Below are 19,402 nucleotides of genomic sequence, written 5' to 3'. Positions count from 1 at the left end.
CTTAAGGAGATCTTGCCTAATGTCAGGCCTGCCTCCATTCAAAATCCAAGAAAGAACACACACACACACACACACACACACACACACACACACACACACACACACAACTCCACTGACGTAGAGAAGAGGTCCTTTTGCTGAGTCTGAAATGATAACAGCGAAAGCAAGGCAGGATCTGATTCAAAATACACGAATGTTACAGATTGAGAGTTTCCCCAAATCCCTCCCCCCATGGTCACTTGCTGAGTATCCAGCCAATGTCCTGCATAGTGTCATGTGAAGCTCTTCCTCAGGTATTCTGCCCATCTGGAGTCCCAGGACGGTTGGCCTTGACTGGATGTAAACAACTCCACTCAGCAGCACAGTTATTCTTGAGAGTTCACATCTCACTAGCTCACTTCCCCAACCCAAATGCCATGCCCCCCTCCCTCGTTACTGTGGCAGCCGATAGCAAGAATGCCTCAAAGTAGAATCCCATGCTGGAGCTCTGGCTGACGTCCTGAAATTAAACAAAAAACACGATCTCTTCTGGGTCCAGGCAAAGCAGCAGCAAAGGCAGATGGAGGAGCAGTTGAGATGCAGGAGAGGAAGGCATGGGGTGGCCACAGAGAAGTGGCATGGAATAGCCCTGAGGCCACCCTGTGAGCCCCCTCCAGCCACATTGGTAATAGAAATCATGGGTGGCCTGCAGAAGTGTCCCTGTCTCAACGGCTCCTCTTCAAAGCCACCAAGGAAGACCATGGATATGCTAAGAGGCAGGAGGGAGACTCACCTGAGGACTCACCTCTGTCAGTAGGATCCAATGGTGGTGGGTTCCTTTGGGAGTCTGTCGGCCTCCCTCCTCCAGCTGCTAGAAGAGAACAAAGAAGATGGTTGAGCTTTAGGAAACAGGAAGCACCAGAAGGCAGAAATCCAAGGGACCATCATGTGGAGTAGATTGGAGGATTCAAAAGGAGAAGGTTGGCTGGAAGATTCATTCATTCATTCAATCAATCAATCAATCAATCAATCAATCAATCAATCAATCATCCTGTGTCTTTCTCCTACTGCAATGGAGTTGGGCTCAAAATGGAAATATGTTCTTACTGGGTGATTCTACATGGAGCAGCTGCTCCTCTTGAGTTGGCCGAATCTGGCTTTGCGTTATACAGGTGCTTGGGACCAGTCTAATCTTCCGGATGTAGAGAAATACAGAAGATTCTCTCTGCTCTTACATGTGTCACCATCCTAATGGTTGACCAGAATGACTAGGAATGTGCTAGGGGCCTGGATGCGGGTGGTGGTAAATGCATCCCCTATTGAAGATATGTTGTCCAATCTTCCCTTTTGGAGAAGCAGGTTGCACCAGAGTTCGACAGAGCCCTGGGTGGAGCAGTGTCGGATGCTTTGAGCCAAGATTCAGGACTGGATGTGGGACTGAAACTGCGATGGACATTCAGTGATTACCTTTTTTTTAAAAAAGATTTTTTTTTATTTTTGAATAAACACAGACAAATAAAACACAAAAAACACCACAAAACCATTTTCCATTACAAATTGTAGAAAGTTACAAAAAACTTTCGCGCATTCCCTTCCACAGTTCATCACCTACAATTCATATCAAGTTATATATTTTAAATCATATATATATATATATATATATATATATATATATATATATATATATGTGTGTGTGTGTGTGTGTGTGTGTGTGTGTGTGTGTGTGTGTGTGTGTGTGTGTGTTGTATTCGTGCTGATAAATAAATAAAGGGAGACTAGTATAGATCTATTTCAAGCTATTTAGCTCTCATCAGCTAGCCATACCCTTACTGGGAATCGAACCTTTGCTCTATTGCATCTTAGGCAGATGTGTTAACCATTAAGCCACAGAGTTCTTCTCCTTATCAGCTGAGCCAGGGAGAAAGGTATAGGTTCTAATCTCAGTAAGGGTATGGCTAGCTGATGAGAGCTAAATAGCTTGAAATAGATCTATACTAGTCTCCCTTTATTTATTTATCAGCACAAATACAACACACACACACACACACACAAATGTAACAAAGGCAACAGTAAAAATATTGGGTTTCTGTCGTGATGGTCTCTTGTGACGAGCCGATAGACAGATAATGGAAGCAGTTAGCTTCCTCCCATAATTGGGGCATACCAGGGGTTGTGATATCATCATACCTTAACCTTCATTTGACTGTTTGTTTTTATGTCCTTTTATAGAAAATATTCCAAAATTTAAAGAAAAACCACATAATGACATTCCATTAAACTGTTTCCATTATCATCTGGTAATATTACATCTTTATGACATGGTCTAAATAAAAATTGATTATATTTAATTACAAAGTTTCTAGACCTCCTTTCTTAATCACTGTTTACAATTTATATCCAATTTCCTTTTATCAAACAAATACATATGTATACATTAGTGTTGTGGCCCAGCAGGAGCCGTTGGAGCTGCAAACAGACTCCGCCAGCGAGGGGCTTTATGAGTCGGCTCTGGAAGAGGTGGAGGACCCTGGACAGGGTTCCAACTCTAAGCAGAGCGCAGAGAGGCTGGTTGGCCACCAGGAGGCGCCTGAGGCATGGAGCAGCGGTAAGAGCCGAAGGGAGTGTGCTCCTGACGTCATGCCTTGGAGTAGTGATGAGGAGACAAGGGAGGTGGTCCTGGATGCCTGGCAATGCCAGGCAGATTGACGTAGAGAGCAGCTACGCAGTTACAAAAGATGATTGGACCCAGGTGATTGTAATTTGGCTCCTCTCAAGATTGTATTTAAAGAGACTTCCTGGGGGCGGAGCCTGTCGCCGAAGGAGCTCAACGGAGCCCCTCTCAGAGTTCTGGTCTGTATATCTAATTAAGATCAATAGATATCACCCCTTTTTGGCAGAAAGGGGCAGGCAGAAGCTCAGGTGCTAGGATTTATTCGTAGTTCACAGCCCTCTTTTTTTGGGGGGGGGCTGCGAACGGAGAAGAGATCCAGCGTAACTGAGCTCTTATCTCCAGCCAGTTCCTCGCAGCTGCCTTTTTGCAGCCCTAGACAGGCGATCCCCCCCCTCAGGACAATGATAAATTGCTTAAAGCAACTTAAGGCTAACACGAGCGGGTCTTACTCCTGTGATGTTCCTTTTTTTATAACTATCTAAACACCAGCCTTGTTTTTCCTTTGAAACTTCTTTGTTCAACCGTGCTACAAGATGGCATTTTTACTGTGTTGGTGATTGATGACGCAATTAACCGGCTTTATCTCCCCGGAGAGCTACTCATTAACAAGCAAAATCTACAAATAATTTATTGAGAACTGACCAGGTGAAGACACTGTTTATCTGTTTATTCTCAGCTTTTATCTATAATGCCTCCCAGGTCTAAGCAGGCAAAAAAATCCCCCCCGCATGTGCTTAAAGAACTTGTTAGTAAATCGCTGCCTTTGCCTCCTATACCCCCTACTGGAGATTCCTTGACACAGGAGCTTCTTTCTCAAATACTCAATGATTTTAAACAAGAAATCAAAGAATTTGTGCTGGATTTATGCGACAAAATACAGACTAAAATTGCCCAAATAAAGGTGGATATGTTTGAAGCTATGTCTACTTTGACAGATTATATCGAAGAAATGGAGACTAAACTGGAAACTTTGGAGGAGGCTAATTCTAATTTGACTTCCAACATCCAAGCATTACAACAAGAGATTAGAGATACTCAAACACAACTTATAATGATAAATTATAACAGAAAGGCGTTTGCAATAAGAGTCAGAGGACTGCCCGAAAAGAAAGGAGAGAACTTGAAACAGACGTTTGTAGAAGCTTTCAGCCAAGCGGTGGGAGGTCCGGGATTCAATTTTGATTGGAATATTCGAAAAATCTATCTCCAGAATTCATGTGTAGCAGAACAACGACAGCTTCCAAGAGACATAATTATATACTTTTTCACAAGAGAATCCAGAAATGCGATCATCCAAAAGTTTTACAACAGGCTCCGAATCGATGGCCATGATTTGTTTGTCTTTAAAGAAATCCCGCTCCAGATGCTGCAAGCAAGGAGAGGCTATACTTTTTTAACCCAAGAACTTAGAAATCGTCAAATACAGTATAAATGGGAAGCTCCAGTTGGAATCACAGTTACACTCGAAAATCAAAGATTTCGTATTAATTCTGTTTCGGAAGCTCGGGACTTTTATTATAAAACTCTGAAGGCGGGGCTTCTTGACTCACTCGGAAATGCGGAAGGACAAGGTGAAGGAAAGACAAGCAGCAATTTACTTGGTTACAAGATGGAGGGAGTTGTTCTCCCCCTACTGGAGAGGCAGAAGAGCGGAAACTGAGGATTTAGCCATATTTTTAAAGCAGCGGGACACGTGGTTATAAGGCAGAGGGTTGCCTTCTCCTTCCGGAAGGGCAGAAGAGTAAAGAATATAGATCCAGCAATGTCTTTAAAATACTTTCTAAGCTCTTGGACTGATTAAAATTTTAGGATTTCTGTTTGGTATGAAATGGTAAAGCTGTGTATCGATGAGGAATGGAAAGAAGCATTGCTTATTTTGGACAGATATTGTACGGGACTTTTATAAGACTTATTTGAATTTCAATCCAAACTGCGCATGAATTGTTTTCTGTGAGGAAAGCGGGGACTAAGATTTATTTGAATTGCGGTTTGGGATGAATGGAGTCGGGAGGAGTGGGGCAGAAGGGAAGGTGGAGCGGGATATTGATGAAGGGATCTTGGGATTGAATGAAGTGGTATGGATTTTGGGCACACATTTTACGGATTTACATGCTTGAAGTATAACATAAAAAGCTCAGGATTTTAAAGTGAAGAGCGAGATCCTAATCTTATGGAATTTGGGCTTGGGAGGAATGGAGATGAGAAACAAAGGGTAGGAAGATGAGTAGCGAAAGTATGATTAGACTGCTCTGTATTTGAAGATAAATTGATTTTTGTATAAACTAATATTTGAATATAAGGTTAAGAAAGGCTATCTGGAGAGTCTACAGGAAGATGGGGGTAAATATCAAAGAAGTAAGGGATGAGGACAAAATATAAATGGAATGATATATACTGTTTAAATTTTAAGAATGATGGGAGGCTGAGCATAATGCAAAAGATTTTTTTTTTTATTTTACGTTTTTTTTCTTTTCGGAGTGTTCTTTTTATTTTATTTTCATTATTATTGTTAATAAGATATTTTAGAAGGTGAATGGTACTGAACTGTGCCGGGTGTGGGACCTGGGAAGTCGGAGGGGATTAGGGAGGGGGGTTCATTGGGGGTGGGTGGGTGGGTGGAGATATAGTTTCAATATATAGAATAAGAAGAATACACTTGTATACTGTTGTTCCTTATCTTTTCTTTTTCTTTTTCTCTTTTTTTTTCTTTTTATTATTTTTTTTTCTTCTTTTTTCTTTTCAGCGTAGTAACTGAATAGATTAAGGAATAGAGAAATGCACCAAAGTGAGAAGTAGAGGAAAGGAAGAGGGAGAAGTAAGGAGGGAGGAAGAGGGGAATGTAAGGAGGATGAGAGGGGAAGGAGGGTGAGGAAGGTGAGAAAGGAAGATAGGAGGGGAAAGGGAAGTAAGAGGGGTGATCGTTGGGGGGAGAAAGGAAAGTTGGAGGGGGAGAAGAAGGGGTGTATGAAAGCGATAGGTTGGGTTTATGATGAGTTGTGTTTAGGTTGGGGTTTTTCTTTTTTTATTATTATATTATTATTATTGCAAATATTCAGTATATAAGTGAATGTACAAAATTGAAAATGAAAATGAATAAAACATTTAAACATAAAAAAAAAGATTGTATTTAAAGAGAGACTGGGAGGAGCCTGGTTTTTGCAGGATTCAACGTCATTCGTAACGCTGGAGAAGGTGTTATCTGTCTCTTCGAAGTCTTGAGTTGCTGCCAAGGTTCTTATCTGTTTGTTATGCTTGGCTTTCAGCCACCGAGGTTTTTGTTTCCTGTTAATTAAAGTGCTGTGAAATTCCAGTTAAGCTTGTCTCGGCATTTGTTACTGGACGGAGGACTGGGTCAGAACACATTGTTATCATTATCAATTATTTATCTAACTGTATCCATTATCACTTCATTTTTTACATAATGCTCTAAATTTAACTATTTTGTTTATTATAAGCTTTCATATATCAATTTGTGTCTTTCCAGTAATAGTGTTGTCTTATGTCTTTTGCCATTTGTGGGATTTGTCTTCTGGTTGTTTCCTTAATAAGATTTGTATGGACTAGTCTTCACAACTTGTTGCTTCTTGCATATCTTATATAATCTTGAAACCCTCCATCTGCTTCTTTAATCAGCTTATCTTTGGTTATCAATAGTGCTTCTGACAAAATTTCTCTCCTTAGATCCATCAATTCTTCTCTTTTTTCTTCTTCTATACCTTGAAGTCTGGGGTAGAGCTCCTGTCGACCTATCTCCCCTTTCCATATTTCACTCCATTTCCAGACACCTTCAGTTTACTGTTGGTATCAACAATTATCTTGTCTCTTTGTTCATTTTTCCCTTCAGTTTTTAGGAATCTAACCTCCACTTTTTCCATTTAATGAACATCTTCAATTTTTCCATCAAATTTTACTGTTTTACAATCTATGTTTTCCAATCTCTTCTCAATTTTCTCTGTTACTTCTAATAATTTTTGAATTTCAAACATAATCTTTTGAAATGTTAAGGTTTCTTTTTGATGTTGTGCCATTCTTCCAACTGGTAAACACTGCCACTCTAGCATTCAAAACTTTTTATTAGATTTGACGCAAGTTCATTCATTCATTTCAAAATCTTTCAAAACAAGGCTTTGTTTTCACTTCTCTCCAGCTGCCAATGAAGCTCCCAAAGAGCACCTGTATCAACAACCCATGCTTTTCTCCTTATCACTCTCTATAAACAAGCTGAAGAACCTTGAAGTGCAAAGTCAAAATGATCAAAGCGAAAAAAGAAAGGGCAATGTTTCCAGGACTCAAGCCTCCAGCCTCCACGTGGCAGTGTTACTTTCTTTCCCTCTGATATTACAACCCTCTTTGTAGTCCTTTTATATCTTCTTTATATTCCAGACTTTAAAAAAACAAAATTCTTAAGTGAAGCAAAATATAAAAAAGAAACCCATTCAAACCAGTATTATAAAAATTAAGAAAAAGATTTTAAAAGATCTTTTAGTTTTTTCCTAAAAGATAGGAAAAAACAGAAGTAGAAGAAGACAAACTAATCCATTCACTTTAAAAAATAGGAAATATTTGCAAAAATTCCATCCATAAAAGAAAATTAAAAAAGATAATACACTGTTCAATGTAGCTTAATTTTGCCGCTTATTTTCTTCTGTTTTCAAATTTAATTTACCTTTAATTTTTTTGGGGGGCAGTTTCTTTTATAACAATAAGATTTCCTCACTAGATGGACACACTTTCTCTTTCCGCTTTCCTCCCGTTCCGGAGCTGTCCTAACTTCAGCAGCTCTTGGCTGCGCTTCTGTCGCTGGCAAGAAAAGATTCTCTTGGATCAATCAGGGACTTTGCGGTGTCCCTGAGATCAGCAAGATGTACTCTCCCCTGTCACCATATCTTCGGGACGGTTTTAGTCCAAAAGGACTAAAACTTGACAAAACTATCGATTGCGAACTTGGAGCTCTGAGATCGCACATCGTGTCGTTGCGACATCAGCTCCTGTCTCTCCAGTGATGACCTTTAGTGGGACTAGGATGGAAGGAGAGCAACTATCTGCTGCATTTTTTATCCTCTTCAATTCCATTGACCAGGCTGTCCTTCTGGATTGACCAGAATGCAATATGAGATCAGTTTTATTCATATTAGGAATCATCAGAAACACATGGCCAGATCCTGTTCTCTGGGCTTCAAATCTTTTATCGGGAATTGAACCCATGGACCCTTCGCTCAGATGACCAGATGGGACCTTAGTTTTAGGGGTTGTCCATGCCCAGGTGCTGCTCAGTGGTTTTGCTGCAAGGCAGACCTGGAATCCATCAGAGTGACTGTTCAGAGAGAGATACACACACATATCTTTAAGGGAGGCATTTCTCCAAGGAGGGAGGGATTTCTCCAAGGGGGGGAGGCAGGAATGTGGCCTGGGTGCTAAGTCCCAAGATCATCCTCACCACTGTGTTCATCCAGTGGTCATAATTGAAATGACCACTGGATGGCAGCAAAGGCAGACTGACAATTTATTTTATTTATTTTATTTATTTTATTTATTCTATTTTATTTATTTATTTTATTTATTTTATTTATTTTATTTATTTTATTTATTTTATTTATTTTATTTATTTTATTTATTATTTTATTTATTTTATTTATTATTTTATTATTTATTTTATTTATTATTTTATTTATTTTATTTATTTTATTTTATTTATTTATTTTATTTATTTATTTTTATTTTTTAATTTAATTTATTTTATTTTATTTATTTTATTTTTTATTTTATTTTTTTATTTTATTTTTTATTTTATTTATTTTATTTTTTATTTTATTTATTTTTTTATTTTATTTTTTATTTTTATTTTTTATTTTTTTATTTATTTTATTTTTTATTTTATTTATTTTATTTTTTATTTTATTTATTTTATTTTTTATTTTATTTATTTTTTATTTTATTTTATTTTATTTTATTTTATTTTATTTATTTTATTTATTTTATTTTTTATTTTATTGATTTATTTTAATTTGTCAACAAGTACAAGGAAACAAGTAGGAAAAACACATGAAAACAATGGCACAAATCAATGGAAATAAATAAGCAAAACATAGCCATAATCACATAAAAAGAGCCCTGTCAGGCCTGCAGTGGTTCCTTTAAGAATCTTTGGCCTGTCACACTCTCATTAAGGGGGGGGGATTTAGCAAGGGGTAGAATGTGTTGTTTTCAAAATAAAAAATTCCTTCCTAGAAGCTCAAGGTCATCTTTTGTCTCCCAAACCTTCGCACCTGATCGGAAGCAGTTGGGCGTAAGTGCTAGCATGGAAGAAGACTATTGGACCATGTGATGGACTGTGGATGTGGGGACAAGATCATGAACTTTTAACTGGATGGGATTCTGATGTGACTCCCAGAGTCGGGATCCCACAGCATGATGCCAAACATGCCTGTCTTATTAAATTGGAACTTTAAGGATCATTTTGCCTTGGACTCTGATTTAATTCTACATGATACTTGGAACACTGACAAGCATATATAAATGGGAGAGTAGGACAGGGACAGTAGGCATGCTAGTGAGCTTATGCTCGCCCCCTTATGGACCTCCTCAGAAATGCATAAGGTCTACGGTAGCACGGTAGACAGCTTAAGGCAAAAGATATGGGGGTTAGAGGAACTAACAAGGGGATCAGGTTCTACTCTATTGCTGAAATAGTTTTTCCTGCAATCCAGATGAGAAGGGATTACTTGAGAGACCGCCTCCTGCCGATTACCTCCCTCAGACCAATTAGATCGCACAGATTGGGCCTCCTCCGAATTCCGCCAGTCAATGCCGACTGGTGACTACGCGGAGGAGAGCCTTTTCTGTAGCAGCTCCGACCCTGTGGAACGACCTCCCCGTCGAGATTCGCACCCTCACCACCGTACAGACCTTCCGCACAGCCCTCAAGATCTGGCTATCCCGTCAGGCCTGGGGATAAGTTCCTAATTCGCCCTACCCGAGTGTTGAATGTTGAATGCAAGTTGTGTTTTTACTGTCTTATTTTATTCACCTACTGTTTTTGTTTTTGTATTTGCCCCCCCCCCCCTTTTTTTGATTGTAAGCCGCCCTGAGTCCCCTCAGGGAAAAGGGCGGCCTATAAATTCCAATAAAATACTAAATACTAAATACTAAATACTAAATACGTGGAGTCTGTATCTCTTGACAGCCCTTGTGCTATTGCAGTTGAAGTAAAAATATCCATTAACAGGTAGGTCGTTGTGGCAGATTATCTTGTGCACTGAGCTCAGGTTGCCCTAGTTCAAGGTTATCCAGGCCTAAAATGCCAAGCCTGGCGGTAGAAGGGATTTTATGGCGAGCAGAGGAGTGGAGGACTTTTCTTGTGAAATATCTCTGGGCCACTTTCTAATGTTTTAATGTCCGAAATGCAGTGTGGGTTCCAGGCAGGCGAGCAGTTTCCAAGGATAGGTCTGGCAGAGGTTTTATATAATTGCAAATACCTACTTTGGTCTGTTTCTAAGTCTGACAAAGGGAAGGGCACTTATTCAGTAGCTCTGTTGTGTCTTGTTCTCCAATCTTTGCATTGCAAACTCCACCCTGTTCCTCTGGCTCTCCTCCAGGGCAGAAGGAGCAGGAAAAGTAAAGGGAAGGGTTGAATTTCCCAGAGGGCTTCCTTAAAAGATGGTACCTTTTCTGGATTTCACCCTCAGAATGAGCCCCAAACAGCCCAAAAGGAGGAAACTTCCCACTTTGCTAAGGCACAGCAGGATCCAGAGAAACAGCCCAGAGGGGGTCTCAGCCTGTTCTGAAAAAGAGAAAAAGCCCCTGTTAAGTTAACCCTTTCAGAGCAGATTCTAGTCCCCCATAATTTGAATTAAATAAATGCGAAGAATAATTTTCTGGATTGTCGGTTGCAGCCCAACCTCTTCCAACCTCCCATGGTTCTCCTGCACAAAGAAGTCTACCTTCTCCAGGACCTTTTTCCTTTTCCCAACTGAATTTATCTTTGGTCAAAGGCCTCTTTCATGGAGGCAAAAACTTACCAGCATAAGCTTCCTTTAAGAAGACGGTCCTGGATGCCTTGCTAACCAGGTTTTCTGCAAAGCAGGTCACATTGGGAGCAAGAGTAATCACAGCACTCCCAAGGGTGGGATCCTGGCTCCGAACATCTGAGCTCCAGCTAAATTTCACCCCATCTTCCCAGGGCTCTCGAGAACAATTCAGCTGCCAACCTCCTTTCCCATCACCAATGAAGATCACTCTGAGCTGAGAGTCCAGCAAACGACCTGAGCAGGAGATGTAGAGACAACATTTGGGAAGGCCAGAGAACCACAGTCAGGCCACAGAGGAAGGAAAAGCGGCAACAGCAGTGGCTCAACCAATGCTTTCGCTTAGATCAGAGCAGGGGAAATGACATGCACTTCGATCACACATCACAATTGCACCACAACCCCTGATCACAGTGATGGCTAACCTTTTTCTCCTTGCCTGCCGAAAACATGCTATCGTGTGCACGCACATGCCCACACCCAAACTGCAATGCCCCCTGTGCATTTATGTGCTAAAACTCTTGTGCATGCATGCATGAAACACCCCCCCACTGTGCGGCCTTGTCAGCTTCCTGTAATTCACCAGGGAAGTGGGGCATTTTTGCCCTCTCCAGGCTCCACAGGCTTTCCTTGAGCCTCTGGGAGGGCGAAAACATCCTCCCCTGGGCTCCGGATGCCCTCCCTGAAGCTGCCTGGCACCAAAAAGGGAGGGGGGGAGCACAGAAACCACACATGCACCCGCGTCTCCTGGCAGAGACCCGAAAATCAGCTGGCCAGCAGGAGGCAGCGGGCATGTGTGGTGGAGCTGCCTTGTAGGTGCCTTGCCCCTTATCACAGAGCCAAAAGCTTGAATACCTGAAGGCTACCACTGATAAACAGGAGCTGTCAACTGTTTTGACACCAAGTCAAAGATAAAAAGTTGCTGATCAAAATCCAAATACACTTTTCTTGGCTGAAATACCTTCCTCTTTCATGAAGCCCCTTTTAGGTTGTGTCAGCCTCTGCTTTGCTGCTGCTTCGGCTGCCATGGAACGGGGAGGGAGGGCATAGTATTTGGGAGGGGTTACTCATTGTGCTGGAGGAAGGTTCTGGAGTTCTGCTGCCTGTTGGACTACGCATGCGGAGGAGGTTCCCGCCAAGGCTAACGGCACCGACATTCCATCTTCGTGATGCCTTTTGAAGTTATCTCACACCTGACACTTGGGAGAATTATGATTGGACCGTAACTGTGATGCCAAGGGGTGGGGAATGGGCTATTCTATACATCAATCGCTTTCGCGCCTAAATAATCAGACTTCGCTTTGCTACGCCTTTAATCATTTATAATTAGTAAAAGTACACTTGATTTCTACCTATGGAGTCTCGTGGTCTTCTTTCCTAATTACTCAATGAAGAGGTGCTGACAGGTTGGTATGAAAATTCCTTCAAGCTGAGAAACGAAAATGTATGAGATCAAAGAATGAAGCACCATAGCAGAAGTAGCTTCTATCAGCTAAGATTAAGTAGCCTATTAAGAAAGGACAGACCATTGTCATTCTTGTTTGAGATCATGCAAACTCTGAAATAATTTTGAAGAGCAATATGGAGGAGTGTTCCTTAAGTCTGTCGTCTTTCCAATGAAGGTTGAAGATGTGGTGGGGAAGAAGCAAAGCAACACATTTCATTCTAGATGATGGAGCAAATTTTGAATATTTTTCCTACTTCTTAAGCAGATTTATTCTGCCCCACTTTCACTGTTTCCTTCGTTCCTTCCTGCCTTCACTGTTTTCACCGTAGGACCTCCATCACAGCCCTCTCACATATGACACTCATTATGAAGGGAGAGGCCCATCATGATAGAGGAGGGCAGGGACCCCCTCATCCTCTTCCTTCTCCCAATTCCTCTTTCTATGAAACCTGAGGGCAAGAGAATGAGGCTCCAGGCTCATACTCTCAAGCACCCCTTGATTTCCCCACAAAGAATTTGTGGGTCCAGCCCAGGGGTGTGTTTCTCGCCCCGTTTCAACCGGTTTGGTTGGAACGGGGCCGGCGGCGTCCTCGTGCACGCGTGCGTACTAGCATCTGTGCGATGCTCCAGCTGCTCCTGGAGGATCGTGCAGGCGCTGTATGCATCCTGCCCATGCGTGGAAGTGCAGAACTCGTCAAAACCGGGTAAGGAGCGTGGGCGCACAGGTGGGCCCTTCGCCGTTCCCGGAAGTTACTTACTTCCAGGTTCGCCGACCAACCGGTTTGCAGGGACCACCGCGAACCGGTTGAAACCCACCCTTGGTCCAGCCAGTCCCACCAGAACCACAAAGAGGATCCTCAACTGCCTCTCTGGAGAGCCTCAAAGCCCCTCTCTTCCTCTCCTCCCCAGTCCAGTCTTTGCCCCATGGAGAGGGGAGCCTGGAGAGAGCTGGGCTGGACCCCACATGCCTCCTTTCAAGGACACGGCTTGAGCTGCGCTTGTAACCCCTCGTAGAAATGCATATCTTCACATGTGCCAAAGCTCCTGGCCCTGGAAGACAGGGGGCGGGGTGGAACAGGCAGGGTGGGAAACGGTGGTACCATATTTAGTGGGGGGATGAAATCAAGGTTAGGCTTGATCGGAACATGTTCAGGCTATTTAGTTAATATGTTTATATATGGCACAGTGCTCAGCTCCTTCTGCTGACTGCCAGCTGCCTGCAATTTGGCAGTTCGAATCTCACCAGGCTCAGGGTTGACTCAGCCTTCCGTCCTTCTGAGATCGGTAAAATGAGGACCTAGATCAGTGTTTCTCAACCTTGGCCACTTGAAGATGTCCGGCATTCACTGCCTGGGGAATTCTGGGAGTTGAAGTCCGGACATCTTCAAGTGCCCAAGGTTGAGAAACACTGACCTAGATTGTTGGGGGAAAGAGGCTGACTCTTAAACCTCTTAGAGATGGCTTTATAAAGCACTGTAAAGCAGGATATAAATCTAAGTGCTATTGCTATATTTGCATTTTAATATTCATTATCTGCATTTAAAAAAAATTGCTGAAACTCTGCCCTTTACAGTTAAAAAGAAGGGAGCAGGAGGTGAGCAGCTTTTAGCTCCATCCAGAAAGTGTGTTTCTCTTCAGATACTGGACAAGCAAAGCTGCCCCAATAGAAACCCCCCCCCCACCTCTCAACATCACCCCGAGCAAAGGAGGGAGCCCAAAAATGTCCTGATATCCTGGGATACTTACTAAAAACTCGTAGATCGAAGGATTCATCCATTAACTCTGAAGTTCTTAGACGAAATCTTGCTGTGCATCCTCTGCCAGCATCCTCTTTCTCTAGTTGGCTGAATTGTAATTCTCTGCAGTCCTTGGAGATGTTCAGTCGCTTTTGATATTTTGGGGAGGGGACCACGAGGTGACATGGCTCCCTAAAATCCATCACAGCAATATTTATGGAGTTGTTGGCAAGAATATTAGCCCAGAAAATAATTCTAACTTCTGGAGTGGCTTTCATTTTGAAAATAACAGACTCCCCCAGAATGCCATTCAGTTCTTTCGTTCCATCAGCTTCTGCAAGAGCAGAGGGAAGAGGGAGAGGAAGCCATCAAAGTTGGGTCACAAGAGACCCTCCAAACCCCCCATTTCTGACCCTCAGATTCCAGGAAAGCCTTTTCTGAGAGAGGGCAAAATGGCTCCGGGACAGAGGAGGTGGTGGGGCCTCTGGGCGATGATGGCCTTCCCTTTGTAGAGGAGCCAGAGGGGTTCAAATGCTCAGGTAGATAAGTCCTTCCATTGGGGCGCATAAGGGGGATCTTCCCCACCAGAGAGACTCACAGCTGCACCAAACCTCAGGCTGATCAAAGAGATCTGGAGGACACCTGATTGGTCATTTGAAGGATCCATTGGTTTTAGCAAGGGGTGGGATTCAAATAATTTAACAATCGGTTCTCTGCCCTAATGACCAGCTGGGTGGGCATGTGGCTAGGTGGGCATAAGAGCCGAGGTGGTGCAGTGGTTAAATTCAGCACTGCAGGCTACTTCAGCTGACTGCAGTTCTGCAGTTCGGCTCTTCAAATCTCACCGGCTCAAGGTTGACTCAGCCTTCCATCCTTCCGAGGTAGGTGAAATGAGGACCTGGATTGTTGTTGGGGGCAATATGCTGACTCTGTAAACCACTTAGAGAGGGCTTAAAGCACTATGAAGCAGTATATAAGTCTAACTGCTATTGCTATTGCTATTACTATTGCTCACTCCAGGAGTTCGATCCTGACCGGCTGAAGGTCAACTCAGCCTTCCATCCTTCCAAGGTCGGTAAAATGAGGACCCGGATTGTTGTTGGGGGCAATATGCTGACTCTGTAAACCGCTTAGAGGGGGCTGAAAGCCCTATGAAGCGGTATATAAGTCTAACTGCTATTGCTATTGCTATTGCTAAATAATTTAACGATCGGTTCTCTGCCCTAATGACCAGATGGGTGGGCATGTGGCTGAGTGGGCATGTGGCTGGGTGGGCATGTGGCTGAGTGGGCATGTGGCTGGGTGGGCATGTGGCTGGGTGGGCATGGCCAACTCATGACTGTGGGGGTGCTGCAACGGTTGTAATTCATGTCACTTTTTTCAGTGCCATTGTCACTTGGAATGGCCACTAAATGGACTGTTGTAAGTCAAGGATTACTGTAGAAAAATGCAAAAAGATTCTTTGCTTGCAGAAAGCTGCCCTAAATACCGGTCGTTAGATTAGAAATGGGGGGGATACACACTGAAGATGAATGACAGCCACAGCCCTCGTGGAAACCCAAACCATTATGTCTGAATGCTTCTGTCAGCCTCTGCTTTGCTTGCTTGCTATTTGAACAAGAAGTGAAGAGAATTCTAGACAAACTTCTGCTAAATATGCAAGGACGGCCTCTTTGGTGTGAGAAACATCACAGATGCAAAATTGTGCAGCCCTCTTATTACTGTGCTTGCAATTTGTTTTGTGCAATTCATTTATTTATAAAGATTAGGCTAGAAGAGGCCCACCAGAACATTTCCTTCCTGCCTTCCTGACAGGATTAGCTTGGGAAGTGGGGGAAACAATAGGTTGTTGGAAGGAGATTTCTTCCAACAACCGGTGCACAGGATTGCTCAGGAAGTTAACAAATGGTGCGAACTGGTGTGAACTGGCTGAATCCCCCCACTGGGTTTAGTCTCCCTCTGCCACCAGGCTGGTCTCCTCCTGGGACCTCACGTAATGCCCCGTTACTTAATCTATTTTCTTCATCTCAACTAGGGTGGAAGGAGGAAACCCAACGGAGAGAGACAGGGGCCCTAGAATGGTTGAAGCTGAATTCCTCCTCATCGTCCCACATCCCTGTAGAGCAACTCAGCTTCCAGGTTCTACTTCCAGCCCCATCAGGAGTGCAGGTCACTCTCATCTCAGAGTCCAGCAAGCGTCCTGAGGAGGGGATGGAGAGATGCCATTTGTGTAAGTCCGCAAGATCACAGGGAGGCCAAGGAGGAAGGAGGAGCAGCAACAGCTGAGGGCCAATGAACGGTTTGCTGATTTTTTATTTTTTGCAAGCCTCATCTCCCGTCTTGTTCTCTTTGGCATTTCAGTAGCTCTGGGAAACTGCTGGGACCTTACAATTTGATCAAAATATTAGCTAAACATGTTTCAAATTGTAAATTGCTCTAGGATATTATGAAAGTTATTTATGTATTTTCGAAATCCATGCTGTGGTTTTGAAAGAGAAAGCAGAAGTTACTGTCAGCCTCTGCTTTGCTGCTGCTCCGGCTGCCATGAAACGGGGAGGGAGGGCATGGTATTTGGGAGGGGTTACTCATTGTGCTGGAGGAAGGTTCTGGAGTTCAGCTGCCTGTCGTACTACGCACGCGTAGGAGATTCCAGCCAGGACTAACGGCACCAACATTCCATCTTCGTGATGCCTTTTGAAGTTATCTCACACCTGACACTTGGGAGAATTATGATTGGACTGTAACTGTGATGCCAAGGGGTGGGGAATGGGCTATTCTATATATCAATCACTTTCACACCTAAATAATCAGTCTTCGCTTCGCCACACCTTTAATCATTTATAATTAGTAAAAGTACACTTGATTTCTACGCATGGAGTCTCGTGGTCTTCTTTCCTAATTACCCAATGAAGAGGTGTTGACAGTTACGTTCCTTTGTGTAATTATTAAAATACACACAGCCTTTCCTTACAAATCAGCAGGACTTTGCTTTAACAAACAGTAAAACAAGTAATATTTTTCATTGCAACAGGGAATTAAATGAACGGATATTTTAGGTTTATATGTGTTTGAGTTTTCAGAGGCTACAAAGATTCTATACAATCTTCCTATTGATTGAAACATTCTTTGGGATTTTGCCATTTTTACTTATGTTCTCTGGACTTCCATTATTATTAAATTTTGTCTGAAATTGAGTTTTTACTCCTGTTAATTAAATGTATTGTCGAGTAATATAATACCTCAATAAGAAATCTTTGTGTTTCATCTATCTCTTATTATGGTATTTGTAATTTCAATCTTATCTGCCTTTTTCTTTACTCAGGAGTTTTCAATGGACTCCAAGTTCCTCCAGAGTTTTGTATCTATTCTAGTAATGATCCAAGTTACAGTCAAGGAAACAAACCATGTTTTGAGCCCCAAATGTCAGTCCTGGTTTGAAACTAAAGCTAGAAACATAAGTAAAAGAGACACAACTTACCAGCTCCAAAGAGAACGAGTGATAACCACAAGCCAAGGATATTCTTGTGGGGCATGTTGGTGGCCGGTGTTTGAACAAGAAGTGAAGAGAAGTCTAGACAAACTTCTGCTAAATATACAAGGACGGCCTCTTTGGTGTGAGGAACATCACAGCTGCACAATTGTGCAACCCTCTTATTACTGTGCTTGCAATTTGTTTTGTGCAATTCATTTATTTATTCAGCTTATACAGAGTAATATTATTCGGGGCAGCTTACAAAATTAGACCGTAAACTAGAAGATCCCACAAGTTCTGGTTGTCAAGTTTTCTGACTGGTGAACCTAACAAAGCCGACAAGTTGAAACGATCAGGTCTCTTTAAGCATCACTTTATTGAGTATATCATTTTTGTCAGATATGAAGCAAATTCTAACTAGTTCCCACAGTTTTCGTCTAATTAAATAATGATTTGTGTCCTCCAATTGCCCAATTAGGTGTTCTGGGGCCACTATGGCAACTCCTTCAGGCCTTGCCAAACATCGGTTGAGATTGCCGAAGTGAATCTGGCTTCCCCGTTGACTTTGTGTGTCAAAAGGTCACAAATTTCATCCAAAAAATATCATTGGCCCACTTCTATTTTCTTGTGTCTTCTTTTCACCCCCTCAGCCACACAATCAAGTTTCAATTTGCAACCATTGAATTTCCCCATTCTGCCCAAAGTTTAATAATTATCCAAAAATCTCTGCCGGTTTTTGTAAAGAAAAATAGCTTATTTTTTAATCTACTCCAAGCTGAACTAAAACTTTTATGGCTTCCCAAGCCTGCAGGAATTTCTCTGTAACTGCATTTATCGTACAATTTTGAACACCGTAAAAGCTGTGGTCGTGTGAGCTGCTTTCAGTTCTGCAAGCTCTTCAGGAGGTTTTCCTTCTTCCTCTTCTTCTTCTTCTTCTTCTTCTTCTTCTTCTTCTTCTTCTTCTTCTTCTTCTTCTTCTTCTTCTTCTTCTTCTCTCCTCCTCCTCCTCCTCCTCCTCCTCCTCCTCCTCCTTCTCCTCTTCCTCCTCCTCCTCCTCCTCCTCCTCCTCCTCCTCCTCCTCCTCCTCCTCCTCTTGGTCTCTGATATCTGCAGCTGATTTTCTCCCAGAGTGGAGGCTTCCCTCCCCCCACCAGCTCATACGCTCCTTCCTGAAGCCATGGTCGGGACTGGATTTGGTTCCTTCTCCAGTGGGTGAAAATTCCACACGCTCCTACAATGTGGCCGTTATGCGGTAGCAGGAAGGGCCGTGGGGAAAAACTCACCACAACTGCCAATCTATAGGGCTTCCTGTATCCCCAATCACAGCTAGGAGATTGTGACTCCCACTTCTGACACCAAACTCTGTGGAATGAAATGCTGGTCCCCAAATCCAATAAGCAAGGCTCATTGCAGTATTTAAATAAATTAGGGGTGACCCAATAGCAGCCTTCCAGTATTTGAGGGGATGCCATAAAGAAGAGGGGTCAAATTATTCTCCAAAGCACCAAAAGGCAAGGCAAGAAACAAGGGATGGATGGAAACTGACCAGAGAGAGAAGCTGTCAGCCTCTGCTTTGGCTGCCATTGAAACGGGGGAGGGGGGCATGGTATTTGGAAGGGGACTACTAATTGTGCTGGAGGAGGATCCTGGAGTTTGCTGCCTCTCTTGCTGCGCATGCGGAGGAGGTTTCCCGCCAAGGCCAACGGCACCGACATTCCATCTGGGTGATGCCTTTCAAAGTTATCTCACACCTGACACTTGGGAGAATTATGATTGGACTGTAACTGGGATGCCAAGGGGTGGGGAATGGGTTATTCTATATATCATTTGCTTTCGCGCCTAAATAATCAGTCTTCGCTTTGCTACGCTTCTAATCATGTATAGTTAGTAAAAGTACACTTGATTTCTATCAATGGAGTCTCGTGGTTTTCTTTCCTAATTATTCAATGGAGGAGGGCTGACAGAAGCTTTTGTGGTCTGCCGGAAACCTGCAGAACTGGCAGCAGATTTGGACAGTGGGGAGGTTGGGGAGGAAGATGAGCTAGTCCTGGAGTCTGGGGGAGGCTCAGACGA

The 19,402-nt window shown here is 42.8% G+C and overlaps 1 protein-coding gene across 1 annotated transcript; it reads right to left on the bottom strand.

The window, feature by feature from the left end:
- Positions 1-421: 421 nt before the first annotated feature.
- On the bottom strand, positions 422-17,396 carry LOC116520059. The gene is made up of 6 exons (XM_032234208.1): positions 17,336-17,396; positions 13,868-14,191; positions 10,669-10,911; positions 10,314-10,430; positions 773-850; positions 422-499 (listed from the first exon to the last, which is right to left on the bottom strand). The coding sequence occupies exons 1-6, from the start codon at positions 17,388-17,390 to the stop codon at positions 462-464; spliced, it is 855 nt and encodes a 284-aa protein (XP_032090099.1). The 5' UTR covers positions 17,391-17,396; the 3' UTR covers positions 422-461.
- Between the last annotated feature and the right edge of the window lie 2,006 nt (positions 17,397-19,402).

This window comes from Thamnophis elegans, chromosome 17 (assembly GCF_009769535.1).
Source record: "Thamnophis elegans isolate rThaEle1 chromosome 17, rThaEle1.pri, whole genome shotgun sequence".
NCBI lineage: Eukaryota > Metazoa > Chordata > Lepidosauria > Squamata > Colubridae > Thamnophis > Thamnophis elegans.
Note: the sequence above shows the minus strand (reverse complement) of the source record. Positions and strands in the feature narration are given on the sequence as shown.

Excerpts from the sequence above, each read along its gene's own strand:
- LOC116520059 (XM_032234208.1), bottom strand. The coding sequence starts at position 17,390 with ATGCCCCACAAGAATATCCTTGGCTTGTGGTTATCACTCGTTCTCTTT. Across the intron at positions 14,192-17,335 it reads ACTCGTTCTCTTTGGAGCTG|AAGCTGATGGAACGAAAGAA; the intron begins GTAAGTTGTGTC and ends CTGCTCTTGCAG. Across the intron at positions 10,431-10,668 it reads CTTAAAGGAAGCTTATGCTG|AACAGGCTGAGACCCCCTCT; the intron begins GTAAGTTTTTGC and ends TCTCTTTTTCAG.